Source organism: Bombyx mori, chromosome 14 (assembly GCF_030269925.1).
Source record: "Bombyx mori chromosome 14, ASM3026992v2".
Lineage (NCBI taxonomy): Eukaryota > Metazoa > Arthropoda > Insecta > Lepidoptera > Bombycidae > Bombyx > Bombyx mori.
The window spans coordinates 2,111,741-2,128,469 of NC_085120.1; the positions used below are offsets into that span (position 1 = coordinate 2,111,741).

A 16,729-nucleotide genomic window follows, 5' to 3' on the forward strand; every position below is an offset into this window, starting at 1 on the left:
GGCAATGCGGCGCGATTACTAAAGGACAAAGAAAAGCACAACAAAACAGAAATTACAAAAAGAAACAAAACAAATAAATACTTGCAGGAAAACACTTTGTCGGCAAATGTTCCACGAACACAAAAATAACTAAAACAAAACAAATAAAATCTTCCAGGAAGCACACTTGGTCGGCAGATGTATCACGAACACAGGCCGCGCGAACAATGGCCGGCCTAACAAAAGCCGGGCGAACAAAGACCGGGCGATCGAGTCGACGATGAGCACGTCCGCACGTGACGGGTGCCTCTATCGGAATGGGTTCGCTGTTCCGCTTCGGGTAGTTCCGATAACTAACTGATTGCTTGCCATCTCTGCAACGCTTTTATAGTCGAGACGAAATCCCTAGAATCGCCGAGAATATTCCACAAAAGTCTAGTATTATGTGTTTCCGCTATCTGACAATAGATGGCGTTATATTTCTCGAGCGCTCTATATACTACTAGATCTTTCGATATTCATTCGACTATTCGGCGATAGATGGCGTTACTCTTACCTGCGTAACAATACTATTAAACTCGAGACTTGGAACTCATGTCTGAAGGTGGGTGACGGCATTTACGTCATTGATATTTTATGGTAAAACACCAGGTGGATCGTGAAGGCACATCTAAGCCATTAACAAAAAAACACTAAAAAACCCCAGAGGTGGTAAGGAAAGATAAAAAGGAATCTTTTATATGCCACTACTGATTTACAGGCTTTTATTTCACATATGGCTGAGTTACTTCACAGCCTACCTAGCATCAAGAGGTTACTGGAGCCAATAAAGATAACGCTACCATATTTATGGGCTCAATGCACATGCACGACGACTTCCCCATCTTTCAAACGGTAAAACATGACAGCTTCGCAGAACGAATAAAATAACATAAATATGTTTTTGAAATTTATCTATTGGAATGTTCCGTTGTATCGTCTCTAAGTCGTGTAACTGGTTCGTTGTCATGACCCAGTTTTTCGGCCTCATATGTACTGTTGTTCTTGCTGCCCTGAACGGGATCACGGGGAATGTCCTCAACAATCAGTTTTGAAGAGCGTCGTTTAGCATCTGTGGATTTTAAATAGACGTAATCCTAAAATCTGTCCATAGACACTAAACGTAATCGGAATATAATGTGTGGTAGATACATTGTAGTACATTGGGTGGTTGCTGGAACTTATGATGGTTACTGGTCAGCGGCGTCATGGACACCAGCCAGTAGAGTCAGTAGCACAGTCAAGCCGCTACCTAACGCGGAGGACTTTTCTCGAACCTCGTTTTTAGAAAGTCAATTTATAGCACTCTGGACCGAGGAAGGAACACTGTGTGATAAAAATCAAACCCGCAAAATTACAATTTGCGTAATTACTGGTGGTAGGACCTCTTGTGAGTCCGCGCGGGTAGGTACCACCACACTCCCTATTTCTGCCGTGAAGCAGTAATGAGTTTCGGTTTGAAGGCTGGGACAGCCGTTGTAACTATACTGAGACCTTAGAAATTATATCTAAAGGTGGGTGGCGCATTTACGTGGTACATGTCTATGGGCTCCAGTAACCACGAAACACCAGTTGGACTGTGAGCTCGTCCACCTAAGCAATAAAAAAGGAAGTTCATTCTAAACCCAATGGTACATTTTTGAGAGCACTAATGTTGTAGTCCATGACTGATTGTGACCACGTACCATGAGGGGGGTCCCACGTAAACCTGCCCATGAGAGCACTAAAAATAAATTACCTTGAATATCGTATCCAGGATGATAATTAGGGTACCTTCCGAACTCCCTATTGAAGATACTGGCTGCTCTGCGCACCATCTTACTCAACTGTCCAGCCACAGGAGAAGCTACGATCTGCTTAGCCAAAGCTTGCACGTCGTCTACATTAGCTGTTATTAGGATGTACGACTCTGTCCTAATGAGAAGGGCTGGAGGGAAAACATAAATCAAACTAACAATTAACATTTAAAAAATGAAATGCTCCACCACAAATGGATTTTATCTAGTAGGCTATGATCAAACAATTTCCCAATAAACCTATTTCTCCAGTTGAGCGGGAGCATTTAGGTTGTAGATGTCTACGGGTTCAGGTAGCCAACTAACAACAGCTGGGCCATGAGCTCGTCCAAAACGTCGTGATAAACGCGACATTATACCATAAAAATAGTTTTATTTTTATCTGTAGCTCGGGAAAATCGAAGAATACCGAGGATATCAAAAATACAAATTAAAGGACTCACAAAATATAAAAAACATAGGAATAATCATGGTGCTTCGTCCAAAACTGGAAAATATGTAACGAAAGTGGCATTAAACGGTTGATATTAATAGAAAATGTCATTAAATTCAAATTTTAATGTAGTGTGAAATGCAGTACTTGGGCAATTAGAAATATTATTACGTTTGTACCTACAAATTTATAGATATACCTGTACAGTTTGTTTATTGAATGTGATTATAATTGAAATACCCAAACTTTTATATATACTTTCCCTTAAATAAAAATATCACATACGTTAGTTAAGCTAAGTCACAATATCATCAATTGAAATGTTACTTGTGTTGCCCAAATTAGAAATGTAATCTTGCTAATTTTAAACTAGAACTAAATTATTTGTAGCCACCGCTATGTACTATAAGTCATATTATTAAGTTTTAAGAACGATAAAGTGTATTCTGTGCTTGTACAGATAGTTACCGCCATTCTGCATTGAACGTAAACGTGATGTGGACGGCGGATGCAATACAGTTAATCAACATATTTTCATCTTTAGGGACTTTAGTAAGCGCTTAATGTTAGGTGGGTGGGGAGCTCAATTGCTAGCCTTCGATCAACACTATTGTTGATCGAAGTTGCTAGCAGTCAGAATATTTTAAGAATGTTTGCTCAAACATGTTGATGTTTTTCAACCCTAAAAGTCAGCTGTCAACGTCATATTGACAATTGATATGTAAGACAAAGTGTTGATTTTTGCAATCTCATTTTTTGCATACTTATTTAAATATCAAAACAATGGAATTAAATCTTCAACATGAAGATTTATTGATTAAATTAAGAGCTAAGCTGAACGAAGAAAAGATTAAATTATGGGAACCACCTTATTATCAGGCTGACAACGATCGCTCTCAAAATTTGCGGGTGCGTTTTATTTTTTTATTTTTTTCTATAATTTAAATGTGGCTTTAAACGTGCCGTATGTTGTTTTTAATAAATTAAAACTAATTTATATTTGTACGTATTTTAATACTGAACTGTTTTCGATTTAATACATTTTACTTAGTTTACAAAACGGCCTATATCACTTGATAAATTATTTCAATACAGTGTGTTGATTTGACTTAGTTTTCAAACAAGACAAGAAAAATGTTATAGAACACAACTCGAGTGAGATTAGTATTATTTAACTAAAAAGACTGGTTACCAGTGTTCATAGCAGAGCTACAAAAACATCACAGTCGAAATACTGAGTTAATTTCATAGACTAAAAGGAACCATAATAAAAAAAGTTGTATTTTCAATATTTTATTATTATAATTAACAGGATCTAGCATTAAAATACTCATCACAGCTATTACAAGACGATGAAACGGTGTTTTCTGCATTACGTGAATTACAACTGCATTCACTTGACCGATCCAAAGCAAATGCGGAGTACAAGGAGACAGGACTGGCTACATTCAGGGTGAAAGCTAATGTATCAGGACAAAAACCTGTAGTCTTAAAAATTCAAAAGAAGTTGGAAGTGCCAGGCAGTGATCTCATTGAAACAGTGGCTAAGGAGATTAGTGTTGGAACTGACAGGTAATTTGATGCTCTCTGAAATTTTTCTCAAAGAATAGCTCCTCACAATATTTGCCATTTAAGGCATTCCAACCCCATTACTGTATGATTAAATAGGGATCAGTTTCATAGCTTGATATATTTATCGTTCTTTCAGAATAAAATTGATATGCAATGGTAAAATTATAAAACCGACAATGAATCTCAATGAACAGAATATAAAAAATGGAGTACAAATAATGGCACTTATTATGGGAGGTAAGTAATATAATTTTTTCCTTTATACTAATCAGGGCTTAAAGCTGATTTTTGACATCAAAACACTATTGCCTCTGCCCATTAGGGTTTTCACTACATTGGTAAACATCTATGCCAACCTTCAATCCAGGACTTATGACAGCTTTGCAACTGATTTAATATTAAGAGTTAAACATTATATTTTAGGCAGAAGCTTGGCTTTACCAGTAGCATTTCTGGTTCCCAGCTGAGTCTGAGTTCTCCCAGCTGTCCTGTAAAACCGGAAAGGCCTTTGGGCCACCAGTAATCCTTCCATCCTAAAAAAGAAAAAGAGATGGCTTATGCCTATGAGTATGCCTACCTTCAGGTCGATGATTTGTTTGACTGCCTACAAAGACAATAGAAAAAAACTATATTAATAGTTATGTTCTGTAAAGTTTGTTTAGGATGTCTCTTTAAAGAGATCATGATTTTTTTAACACATCTTTTGAGTAAATTGTAATTGTATATCATATTGTAAAGTAGACACATTCTCATTAGGTATGGCGTAAAATAGTTGAAAATATATTGATTTGGTGGCCAGTTGATGTTAGAATTTGCTATGATCATATGGTCTGAAAATTTTTACTGCTCATGCTATCCCATGTGTGATGTGGAGAGTGGATCTGTCTTGCTGAAATGACTTACTGTCTAAATCTATGTTACCCAGCTGATGTCACTATTTTATAATGTTCTTGTCCCAAGCAGTCTCAACATGATTTTCCCCTATTTGTAATGGCATAAAGATGACACATTTTTTTGTGGACCAGTCAGGGGAACGGCTTGCAAATTAAACAGCTGACACTTGCATAAGGAAGAAACACCCAGATCTTGAATAGTTTTTTTCCCTACCTAAGCTGATAGCCTATGTCAGCATAACCTAACAAGTATGTGAGCTCACGTGGCTCAAACCTGACGACGTTGCTAACACTAACCGTACGTGCGTTTCAATTAACTGAAGAAAGAGTGTAAATCATTGAATAAGATTTGTATTTAGCGATGGTCACCGTACAAGCAGTCAAACGGTCAAGCGGATTTAACTAAAAATAAAATTTTCTGAATTAAAAAAAAACTGTTAGTAACCTTAGAATGCCCTATAATATAGAAGCCCCAGAGAACGTTAAGAAAGAAAACGATATGTACATGGAGATGAAATCCACACGTGACGATGCTCTGCTGCTGACCGATTGCGCCGAAGAGTTGACTGGCGACGATGAGTATTTAAAGGTAATGTTTTATCTATTAACACTAGAACAACCTTTCCCAGCGTTTTGACGTCGGATCGAAACTTTTTTGTATAATAATATATTTATTATTACATAAATATTTTTTTTATAATATAATAACAGTACCTCGATGACCTGGAGTTTTTTTTTTTTTTTGATAAATTGTGTTTTTTAGCAATTATATTTAAATACGAATTACAAATTGATAAAATAATGAAATAGGAATAATATTTTTCGATCTTACCGACAGAATAATAATAAAACATGAACTGGTTATGTAAATAAATTATCGATAAAGTTGATTGTTGAAAACACGAATAAAACAACATTTTCTGAAAATAAAACGTAGCTAGTTCGATTTATCGCCCCCGAAATCCCCTGTATACTAAATTTTATGAAAATCGTTCGAGCCGTTTCCGAGATTTAAATTATATATATATTTATATACAAGAATTGCTCGTTTAAAGATATAAGATAAGATATGTATATGTATATGTAAACACTACCATCAAATTTCATATTTTTGTGACGATAACACGTAACTCTTGAAATCTTATATTGCCTTATATCTCCTACTGCAATTAATGCCGTGTGCATTAATTTCAGCTGGAAGACCAATCAGGAAAAGCACTCCAACTACCGGCAGCCGAGCGAAGATCCTTGACGGTTGGACTGGCACTGCACGAGCGCGGTCGGGCCGCTGTCCAGCAAAAGGACTACACGCTAGCGCTGGTGCTCCTGCTCGAAGCCGACAGGCAGTTCAGGTACCAAACCGTGGTCCGGACCGGGTCCTTGGAAGCTCCATGATTAAAGAGTTACAAAACCGGATCATCAGTATACGGACGCTCGGCGAAGAGTGCAGGGTGGGTCTTAGCGGGTTATGAGCCCTCCGATCTGTCACCTTGTAGGTATCTCGTAGGAGATCCAACCCTGGGACCCAAAGAATAAAATCGATATTTATATTTAGGGGGTAGTAAACACAGATAATGAGATCATCTCGAACATATGTATGGAGCATACATACATAACACAGAGAGAACTGAATTCTCTCTGCAGAGGGACTTGTTGTGCGCGAGGCTGACTTGTTTTTCATGTTTCCTTACATTGAACCACTCATATTTTTAAATCATAATTTGTATGTGCTTGTAAAGTTTTTATGAAAATCGGGACATCATCGCGGTCACCTTCTCACGACGGATGCACCACCATGTCATCGTCATGTCGACCCTTACAATTATTTCTAGTGAATGCAGTTCGAATCTCCTGAAATCAGTGGACAACATTGCCGTCCTTCAGCTGGACATATCCTGGTGCTACCTTCATCTCCAGAACCTCGCCTCGGCTACTGATGTAGCCTCCAGACTACAGAGGGCCGAGGCGTCCTTCAAGGACACCTACGGCGAGAACCACGAGAGGCTCATCGCTCTGAAAGGAAACGCCGGTCCGTTGGAGATTCATATACTGGGTGTTAGAAGACCGCTCCCGAAAATGAAGACACTATAATACTAATGACACCTTTGATGACAGGACGGAAAAAAATCGACCTTGATTAAAAAAAATATCATATTTTTACAACGTTTTATTAGCATTATTTACGCTCCATCATGTCAGTACAGCTAAATAAAACGATAGTTTCATAAAAAAATACATTACTTAAAAAAAAACCAGCAATGAAAGACAAAATTAAAAACAGCTGATGCTCGGATCAACGAACTCGCGGGCGCGGCGCAGACTCGCGCGTTCGCACATATATACATATAACATTTGTCTAAATAACTCCATCATCAAACGTATAATTAGTACTGTCGTCTGTCTTCGTTTTCGGAAGCGGTCTCCTAACACCTAGTATAACACGCCCTATTCTAAAGCTGCGTCTAATTCACAGCGGTTGAAGTTTTCTAATTTGATTACATAAAACTGAAATTTGTTTGGTTAGTTTGTTCGTGTGCCGCGCGTCCCCTTGTTTATTGAAATAACGAGCTCAACACACGCCGGGTGTCGCGAAAGTACAAGTCTATATTTCGTTTGTATATGACGGAAAAACTGGTTCCATGGTGGTTTAAAAATGATGACCTCAGTATTGCTGATGAGGTCAGTGACGGCAGATGACGGCGCGACCGGCGCCGTGTTGTTATTACACATGATGGTGGTAGAATGAATGGCACTAAGGTGTGTGTGTGAATGTGTTTTTTTTTATTTCCAAGTAAATTTTTAATTTTTTTAAGGGGTTTTAAGACTTGGTAACTAAGACCTTTAAGTCATGCCTTATTTTTATTTTTTTTTAAATTTATAATATGGGGTGAAATGAAATGAAATGAAATGAGATGAGATGAAATGACATGGGATGAAATATAATCTTAGTAAAATGGTGGTCATTTACTGAGATTTTTTCAGTAGACTTTTTGGAGCAACCCGAGAAGTTACGTTCAGCGGCTTTGTTTCATTTTCCCACATTTGTGCACTTTCACAGATATTAAATATTTAATAAATCACCGTTATTACACATTTAAACCTGAAAAAACACTAAATAGACAAAATAAAACAAATCACACAACTTCACTCCTCGCGTTCCTGCCAAAAAATCCATTTTTATAACTTTTTTTTTTATCTTGCAATCAGTCAGCTAAACTATGAGCAGATGTGTTGAGAGCTGTTAGGCGGTCAGAGCAAAATCTCCATCGAGACTGCTCCACTCTGTCAACCGTGTCTATCAAAACTTAGGATTTGTCGCCTTTTAAGCCTATTTATTAAGTGCGGTGTAGTTAGTTTTTTTTTAACTAATATATTTTTTAATCCTACCCTACTTGTTGCGTTTCCAGCAAACGAACGCGTTCTGTTCATGCGGCTGTACCTGCTGCAGGGCATCGTGGCTTACCACCAGAACAAGAGGGAGGAGGCGCGGCGACTCTTCGACAAAGCTGAAAATGAGATGAATTTTCTGAGAGTAGGTTCTATTGTCTCATTTATCATAGTGTATTCTTATAATCGGTCGCGATCCGGCCTCACCCGCCTGACGGTTTACGACCCCACGCAGCAATTCAGCTATGCCTCTGAAATTGTTGACGTCCATCGGTGACGCCACCCATGTGTGGGACCAATAAGTAATTAAAAAAAGAGACAGATCTCTTGTTTTGGTGCCGGCTGTATGGGCATTGCTGCTGCTGAGATAAAGAAAATTTGTGCTTTGTGCTGCAATACGGTTTATTTGTATGATATTTATTACGATGTTTATTTGTTTGATATTTAGATATACGGTTTATTTGTATATATTTGTACGGATATTTTATGAGTATAATAAACACGTCCGCTTGCAATGAAAAGTGGAATAGGAAGAGACCGACATCAACAATGTTGCCAGTCATATAATGTTATTTTCCATACTAAAATGTTGGAGTTGCCAATGGCTCCTGTAATCATCCACAAGCCGGTGATGTTGCCCGCCCCGGCCCCCGACCCCCGAACCCGCCAACGTTCTAACGGGGGACGGTCTCAAATCGAGAGCTACTGTAGGGGAATGATACCCACCCCGCTTAGTATACTATGCAGTTATAGTAATAAGCAACATACGTTAGTCAGTCAATGGTCAACGTGCAGCGCGTCCACGGCGGTCGATGACGCGAATAAATATGGTGATTATACGTAATGTTTTATTACCGCTCTGAGGTTTCCGTAGGACAACCCAAAATGGATACTCAACCAACACACACACTCCGATACTAAAAACCTCACACTACCTTAATCGAAGTCTTCTTCTTCTTTATCGTTTCCTCACTACTGAGGATCGCGACCACATGCGACGTACTTCCAATGTGCTCGATCATGGGTGGCATGGACTGCACGGTACAGACTACCACCGAGAGCTTCTCTTGCTAGATCTGACAATCTGGCTTGTGTTCTACTCACGGCGCGCTTCTCTCTATGCGACCCGTAATTATGAGCTTCTGTAATTCATGTCCGGGAGACCGCATGATGTGTCCGAAGAAGCTCGTAACCCGTTCCCGGCAGATGGAAGAGAGCCTTTTTCGGATGCTTAGCTGCCTTAGAATGGACTCGTTAGTCAAAGTCTACGGAACCCAATATTTATTTGGAAATTATGGATCGTCGTACACTGGTTTTTTTTTATTGCTTAGATTAGTGGACGAGCTCACAGCCCACCTGGTGTTAAGTGGTTACTGGACCCCATAGATATCTACAACGTAAATGTGCCATCCACCTTGAGATATAAGTTCTAAGGTCTCAGTATAGTTACAACGGCTGCCCCACCCTTCAAGCCGAAACGCTGCTTCACTGTAGAAATAGGCGGTGTGGTGGTACCTGCCTGCGCGGACTCACATGAGGTCCTACCACCAGTAGAATTTATGGATCGTCATACGCTGGTTGGTCCAGGTGGACGACGGCTCGGTAGCGGCGCTGATGGAGCTCGGCTGGACGCGCAGCCAGGCCAGGACCGGCCTCCGCGCCGCCGCAGGACACGTGGACAGGGCGCACCAGCTCCTGGAGGAGAGGAGCGAGGAGCGCGAGAGGGAGAGGGAGAGACACAGACAGGAGAGGTGAGTAGCCTCGCCTGTAACCCGGCCTAAAGGATAGCGATGCGAAATACGTACTTAACAAATGTTCACAATTGACTTTCACGGTGAAGGAATAACATCGTGTAATAAAAATCGAACCCGCAAAATTATAATTTAAATTGCCTATTCTGCCGTGAAGCAGTAATGCGTTTCGGTTTGAAGGGTGGGGCAACCGTTGTAACTATACTGAGACCTTAGAACTTATATCTCAAGGAGGGTGGCGCATTTACGTTGTAGATGTCTATGGGCTCCAGTAACCACTTAACACTAGGTGGGCTGTGAGCTCATCTACCCGTTTAAGCAATAAAAAAAGTGATGTGTTGTCGCAGAGAGGAGCGGGCCCTGGGTCGGTGCGCGGACGGCAGCCCGGTGAGCGCGGCGCTGCTGGCGGGGCTGCTGGACATGGGCTGCGCGCGCCGCCTTGCCCTGCTAGCTCTCAAGAACTCCAACAACAACGTGGCTGAAGCCCTGTACCTCATGCAGGAGAGGAGGGAACTGGTACTTATTACATCGCCTCAAACTTTTTTTTAAAAGGCATTTTATGACCTGGTAACTAAGACCTTTAAGTCATGTCTTATTTTAATTTATATTCTTATTGTTATGAAAACATGATAATATGGAGTGAAATTAAATGAAATGAGATGAGTTATAATCTCAGTAGAATGGTGATCATTTAATAAGATATTTTTTTATTGGTCTTTTTGGAGTATCTCGAGAAGTTACGTCCAGCGGCTTTGTTTAATTTTTAAACAGTTAATAAACCACCGTTATTACACATTTAAACCTAAAGAAACATTAAATAGACAAAATAAAACAAATCACACAACTTCACTACTCGCGTTCCCGCCAAAAAGTCGTCTCAAACTTTTTCATCGGTGTGTTGCATGTCGCGTGACGGTCGACCGCGGAGTAGGAATAAAGTGAAAGGCGCTCGTCAGAGCAGCCAAGGACAATATGGCGGCGCCTATAGTTCGCAGCAGCTGACCGTGTAGTGTATAGATTATTACTCGTTTGTGCTCCACGCTATTTTGTTTGTTTGTAAATGTTGTTTGTCAGAGTTAAATGTCTATTAACTTTTACCGTGGCTTCATAAAACCACACAATCCTTCTTTTTATTGCTTAGATTGGTGGACGAGCTTTCAGCCCACCTGGTGTTAAGTGGTTACTGGAGCCCTCAGACAGAAACGCATTACTGCTTCACGGCAGAAATAGGCGGAGTGTTGGTACCTACCAGCACGGACTCACAAGAGGTCCTACCACCAGTAAAAAACGAGTAATGAGCACGCACTTTATCAAGTCCCTATTCATTTTGTAAACGCCATCCATCCTTCAGCCTGGAGCGAGTACCGCCGCGTCAAGCGCTCCACTATAAAAAAATAGGCGGGGGGGGGCAGGTTTTTTTTTTTGCCCTTGTAGGCGGACGAGCACACGGCCCACCTGATGGTGAGTGGTTACCGTCGCCGGTGGACTTCGGCAATGCCAGGGGCAGAGCCAAGCCGCTGCCTACCGCCTAATACTCTCCACAAGCCTCGTTTGAAGAAGGACATGTCATAGTGCTCGGGAAACACTGTGGAGGGGAGCTCATTCCATAGCCATACCTATGCTATGTATGGGAATGTCGCCGCGCTGAGCCCCTGAAAGCTTCAGCGGTGATCGACAGCTGGTGGATATCAAACGTTACGTCATGCAACTTTTTTATTTTTGTTTTTTTAAAGCTTCAAGACAGTGACGCGTCTTCCAGCGACCCGGAGACCCCGAGCTCCGACGACTCCACGCTGGAGCCCGACAACAAGCTCGCGGCGGAGGTGAGTCACGTGACGTCACACACTTGGTTCAATGACCTCGACGAAACCTACAGTAACAGCAAATCACGAAATCCAAATATGATCCAGTATTCAAATTGACTGGTGGTAGGATGTCTTGTGAGTCCGCGCGGGTAGGTACTACAACCCTGCCTATTTCTGCCGTGAAGCAATAATGTGTTTCGGTTTGAAGGGTGGGGCAGCCGTTTTAACTGTACTGAGACCTTAGAACTTATGTTTCAAGGTGGGTGGCGCATTTACGTTGTAGATGTCTATGGGCTATGTCTATGTCAGGTGGGCTGTGAGCTCGTCCACCCATCTCAGCAATAAAAAATAAAAAAGAGTGTATTTTAATAGTTTATTTTTTCTTTCTTTAATAATAATAGTACGACTAAGAAATAAGGACCAATTTCGATCGTCGGTAATATAATTCATACGACAGTTTAATCGTCTCGTTTCCAGCTGGAGGCGATGGGCTACGATCTGGACGACGCCAGGATCGCCCTGAAGCTGTCGCGGAACCAGCTGGGCGGGGCGCTGGACATCCTACTCGGGGGACAGCTGCGCGGTGAGTAAATTGAAGTTACATCAACGCTTGGTGCGACGGTGACCATTCACCACCGTGTGCTCGTCGACTGTCGAATTCATACAAAAACAGCGATTCCAAATTTGAGACAATTGTCATGGATACCCCGGGAAATATGCATAATTTTGACCAGACTTAAGTTACAGAAGGCTACCTGATTTCCCCAAAATATTTATTAACTAGCTTTTGCCCGCGACTTCGTCCGCGTGGAATAGTTAACAAATAATGCTTTATTTTAGAACAAATTTGGTTATAGTGAGCCAACCTTAACATATAGACAATATGCTGTCGCGGACTTTTTTTTAGATCTTTTAAAGGGCAACAATTCTGTCATACATTATTTTAACGAAACTTTAACCGTATCTGCAGCGCACGCAGCTGAAGCTTTCAAAAGAAAAAAAAAAACGATTTTGAAACATTCTTTATTGGTGCTCCGCTTGTATTGATTTTAGCGTGATGGCATATAGCTTATAGCCTTCCTCGATAAATGGGCTATCTAACACTGAAATAATTTTTCAAATCGAACCAGTAGTTCCTGAGATGAGCGCGTTCAAACAAACAAACTCTTCAGCTTTATAATATTAGTGTAGATAGTATAGATAATATTCTATAAAAAAAAAACCATTTAAAATGCTGACGTTTTTATATAACACGCACGAAATAACGGAGAATAGTAAACAGTGACGTCACTATTTTACAAGCTCGAGCGACTGCTTCCCTGCAGGTAGAGAGTACTAAGCGCCACCAGTATGCACGCAGTTCCTTTCCACCGCAGATGTCGGCGACCCGTCCACCAGCTCGGCGGCGGCCAGCAAGAAGAGACTCCGGAAACTGAAGCGAGAGAAGAGGGAGAAGCGGTAACTACCCGGTGTTTCCCGAGCGCTATCACATGTCCTTCTTCAATCGAGGCTTGTAGAGAGTATTAAGCGGTAGGCAGCGGCCTGGCTCTGCCCCTGGCATTGCTGAAGTCCATGGGCGACGGTAGCCACTCGCATTAGATGGGCCGTGTGCCCGTCTGCCTACAAGGACAATAAAAAAAGAATCATTCGCATTTAGTCTCCGGAGCGTGCGGTCTGCGGACTACAGCTCACCTCGGACACAAGGTCATGTTTTAAACTCAACCTTCTAATCCAGTCTGATGTATCGTAAGATCATTATTATGGTACAACAAATTTTGTTATAGATCTTAACAGTGATATAGTCATATTGAAAACTATTAGTAAATACGACACTGGTGGTGATTTCCACTGTGAGGGATCTCAGAATATGCGTCTAATCAGTGAACGCTTTCTGTCCGAAACCCTAAATAGGAGCTGAAGAATGAAAGCTTCTCAAGCTTGAAGCTTTTTGCTATGGAACACAATAAGCTCGCAGTATCAACTTATCATTTTCAGCCTTCACGATGTCCCCTCACGAGGCTCGCTAACCCCAACCGATTACAGATTGCTTTGATAAATACAACCTGATTACTTTGTATAAATGAATGAATACCGATCCTTGCCCCCGATCGCCACACTGGGACGAGTAATAAAAGATTTTGAGGTTCGATTTATCAAGGAATTGTTTGTTGAAACCCTAAAATGAGACGCGATCCGCGACACGGGAGCGATTTTATTTCAAAAACCTCGATATATTTGTTTGGCATTTTCACACGCCCTGTATATAGGAGTCTCGCTTAAATCGGACTACCCGTCTTTTTAGTTTTAGTGTCTTTGCCCAATTTACCGAAATAAAAGGATATCTTCAGCTGCATGTTAGTGTACAAATGATTTGCTATCGTCCCGGTCGTCCGAGGACAGCCAGTCGAGGAGCACGACCAAGTTAGGTTTTACTGGTGGTAGGACCTCTTGTGAGTCCGCACGGGTAGGTACCACCACCCTGTCTATTTCTGCCGTGAAACAGTAATGCGTTTCGGTTTAAAGGGTAGGGCATCCGTTGTAACTATACTGAGAACTTCGAGCTCATATCTCAAGGTGGGTGATGACACGTTATGGATGTCTGTGGGCTCCGGTAACCACAATAAAAAAAAACTGCCCCGCGTATTACTAATGTGCCCGCGCCCTTACAGCCGACAAGAGCGCGACTCGGCTCTGAAGCGTCTCAAGACGTCGGTGAAGACGGAAGACGACGACTACCTGGACACCAGCCTGGTGGATGAAGAGGAATTCCTCGCTAAATACAAATCCTTGCTCTAAGCCATGAATATTGTGACGTCACGAGCGCGCGCGGTCATTGACCCACGACGCCAGCCCCCGTCCGCGGAATAGCCCCTTAGTCTACCAGTGAATCCTCCCCCTCGCGTCCCTTTCCTCATTACTGAGTCGTGACTCCCCCGCTTCATAATTTACTCACGGACGATTTTCTGCTGCTATACTTCGTGAAAGGCATCGTGGTACTTGACGGAAGGAAGGTAGGAAAGTACACACGTAAATTTGATTCAATACTAGAACAGAGGTAGTGCCACTGTAACCGACGACAAACACACTCGGGGCTTAACTATTACAAAAACGTTGAGTCAACGCGTTAGGGGCCACGCCGCACTCCGCCCCCCATCCTCGTGGGGAGATCATGAAGTGTTCTGGAAAATCGATCGAATTTCATATCGTAGTTGGTAGAGAGACTTTTATGGTGTTATTAGTCAGTAGAGATTTGTAGGATATGTTATTGACATAGTCAAACCCGACTGTGGGAGTATTAGCCCATAGATAACATTCTTAAATCAGTTATAGATAAGCAACTCAAGCACTCAAAATGTTTACGGGTGTCGTCCACTAGATGGCTTCGCTTCGATTAGTTTCTCATTGCTCCTGTAGATGGCAGTAACATATTACCTATCCTATATTTTATTTTTAATGAAGGCTTTTGTGAATTTTCAGAAATTAGGAATCGATAAAATTTAATCAATTTGTCTATAACAAATAAAGACTTGTATGATTTTTTATTTTTGAAGTGAAAACTTCTTTAGAATCGTTGTGATTTCAAACCGGGTGCAACGGAAAAAACGACAGGTAAGAGACACAAATACAAAAATGTGTAGGATGAAGCCAGCAAAGAATGAGACAGAAATATACATACTATTTAATACAGCGCCATCTGTGAGATTTTTTAATACTAATGTGTGTATGAAAGCTCTTGTAGTGAATTTTAATTTAGGATTATACGTGAAATTAAAATATCAATTCACAGAGGGCGCTACCTTACAATTATTTACTAATGACAAAATTTTACATATACTTAAGACGTTTAGGATAATTGTATTTTAATTTTGGAAGGTTTCACTTCTACCACGTGTGAATTGCACAAATTTTTTTTTTTTTTTCTGTGTTTAACATACAAGCTTAGGGGCATTCGCTACAAGATGTCGCTAGTTTTCATACAAAAAATATTTGTGTATTAGCCGACAGGAAACGTATCTAGCTGTAAGTAGTGGTTCGTATAAATTGTGGGTAGATGCAGTTTATGTATTTGTAGATATATTTGAGTTTTTGGCGGGAACGCGAGGAGTGAAGTTGTGTGATTTGTTTTATTTTCTCTAATTAGTGTTTCTTCAGGTTTAAATGTGTAATAACGGTGGTTTATTAACTGTTTAGTATCTGTGAAAGTGCACAAATGTGGGAAAATGAAACAAAGCCGCTGAACGTAACTTCTCGGGATCCTCCAAAGAGTCCACTGAAAAAGTCTCAGTAAATGACCACCATTTTACTGAGATTATACTTCATCCCATGTCATCTCATCTCATTTCATTCCGTTTTCATTTCATTTCATGCTATGTTTCATAATAATCAACATAATTTCATTTCATAATACCATTTTCATATAAAAAAGTTACGTATCATTAAAATTAAAATAAGACTTGACCCAAAGGTCTAAGTTACCAGGTCATAAAATACAGGTTAAAAAAAAAAAGTTGATTTATTTTTATTTAATTAAAAGTTTAAAAAAAAACTGGTTCGAAATTTAGGCAAACTGTAGTCCGTGGACATCAGCAATTGTGTGTATCCTTGGCAACAGTATCAGGCAGGGTGGCGGCACCCAGCCGTGCGGGCTCGCGGTGCTTTCTCTAATTATTGCACAACTCCGTATGTTTGAATTATGTTTGAATCATTTTCTAACTAAACTTTTTAAATAAACCGACATACATTGTCCTATTAATATCGTGTGATTTAAATACAAAATTAACGTGTAATCGATTTTGTATAAGAATAATATATTATGGTGTATTAGAACAATACAAATGTGAATTAACGAGATGTGTTTTATTTTTGTTTCCTCGTGAAATAACTAAATGCAACACGGACCACGGTTTCAGTCGATCTTTTTCTTTAGATGGGTGGACGAGCTCACGGCCTACCTGGTGTTAAATGGTTACTGGATCCCGTAGACATCTACAACGTAAATTGCCGCCACCCACCTCGAGATGAGTTCTTAGGTCTCAGTATAGTACAACGGCTGCCCCACCCTTCACACTGAAAC

At 40.8% G+C, this 16,729-nt stretch overlaps 2 protein-coding genes across 3 annotated transcripts; one reads left to right on the forward strand and one right to left on the reverse strand.

The window, feature by feature from the left end:
• Positions 1–915: 915 nt before the first annotated feature.
• Positions 916–2,898, reverse strand: LOC101747105 (uncharacterized). Its single transcript, XM_004922770.5, has 4 exons — positions 2,716–2,898; positions 2,258–2,301; positions 1,757–1,945; positions 916–1,090 (listed from the first exon to the last, which is right to left on the reverse strand). The coding sequence occupies exons 1-4, from the start codon at positions 2,775–2,777 to the stop codon at positions 930–932; spliced, it is 456 nt and encodes a 151-aa protein (XP_004922827.3). The 5' UTR covers positions 2,778–2,898; the 3' UTR covers positions 916–929.
• Positions 2,899–2,942: 44 nt separating this feature from the next.
• On the forward strand, positions 2,943–16,501 carry LOC101735308 (NEDD8 ultimate buster 1). Of its 2 annotated transcripts, XM_004922771.4 has the most exons (13): positions 2,944–3,156; positions 3,560–3,819; positions 3,956–4,056; positions 5,180–5,301; positions 5,907–6,064; positions 6,545–6,741; positions 8,120–8,244; positions 9,687–9,850; positions 10,198–10,366; positions 11,584–11,673; positions 12,133–12,238; positions 13,032–13,113; positions 14,325–16,501. In XM_004922771.4, exons 1-13 carry the CDS (start codon positions 3,031–3,033, stop codon positions 14,449–14,451), a joined length of 1,827 nt encoding a protein of 608 aa, XP_004922828.1. In that variant the 5' UTR covers positions 2,944–3,030; the 3' UTR covers positions 14,452–16,501. The 2 variants fall into 2 exon arrangements, with proteins under 2 accessions (XP_062527985.1, XP_004922828.1); XM_062672001.1 differs by lacking the exon at positions 14,325–16,501 and having other exon boundaries at positions 2,943–3,156; positions 12,981–13,079.
• The last annotated feature ends 228 nt before the right edge of the window (positions 16,502–16,729 follow it).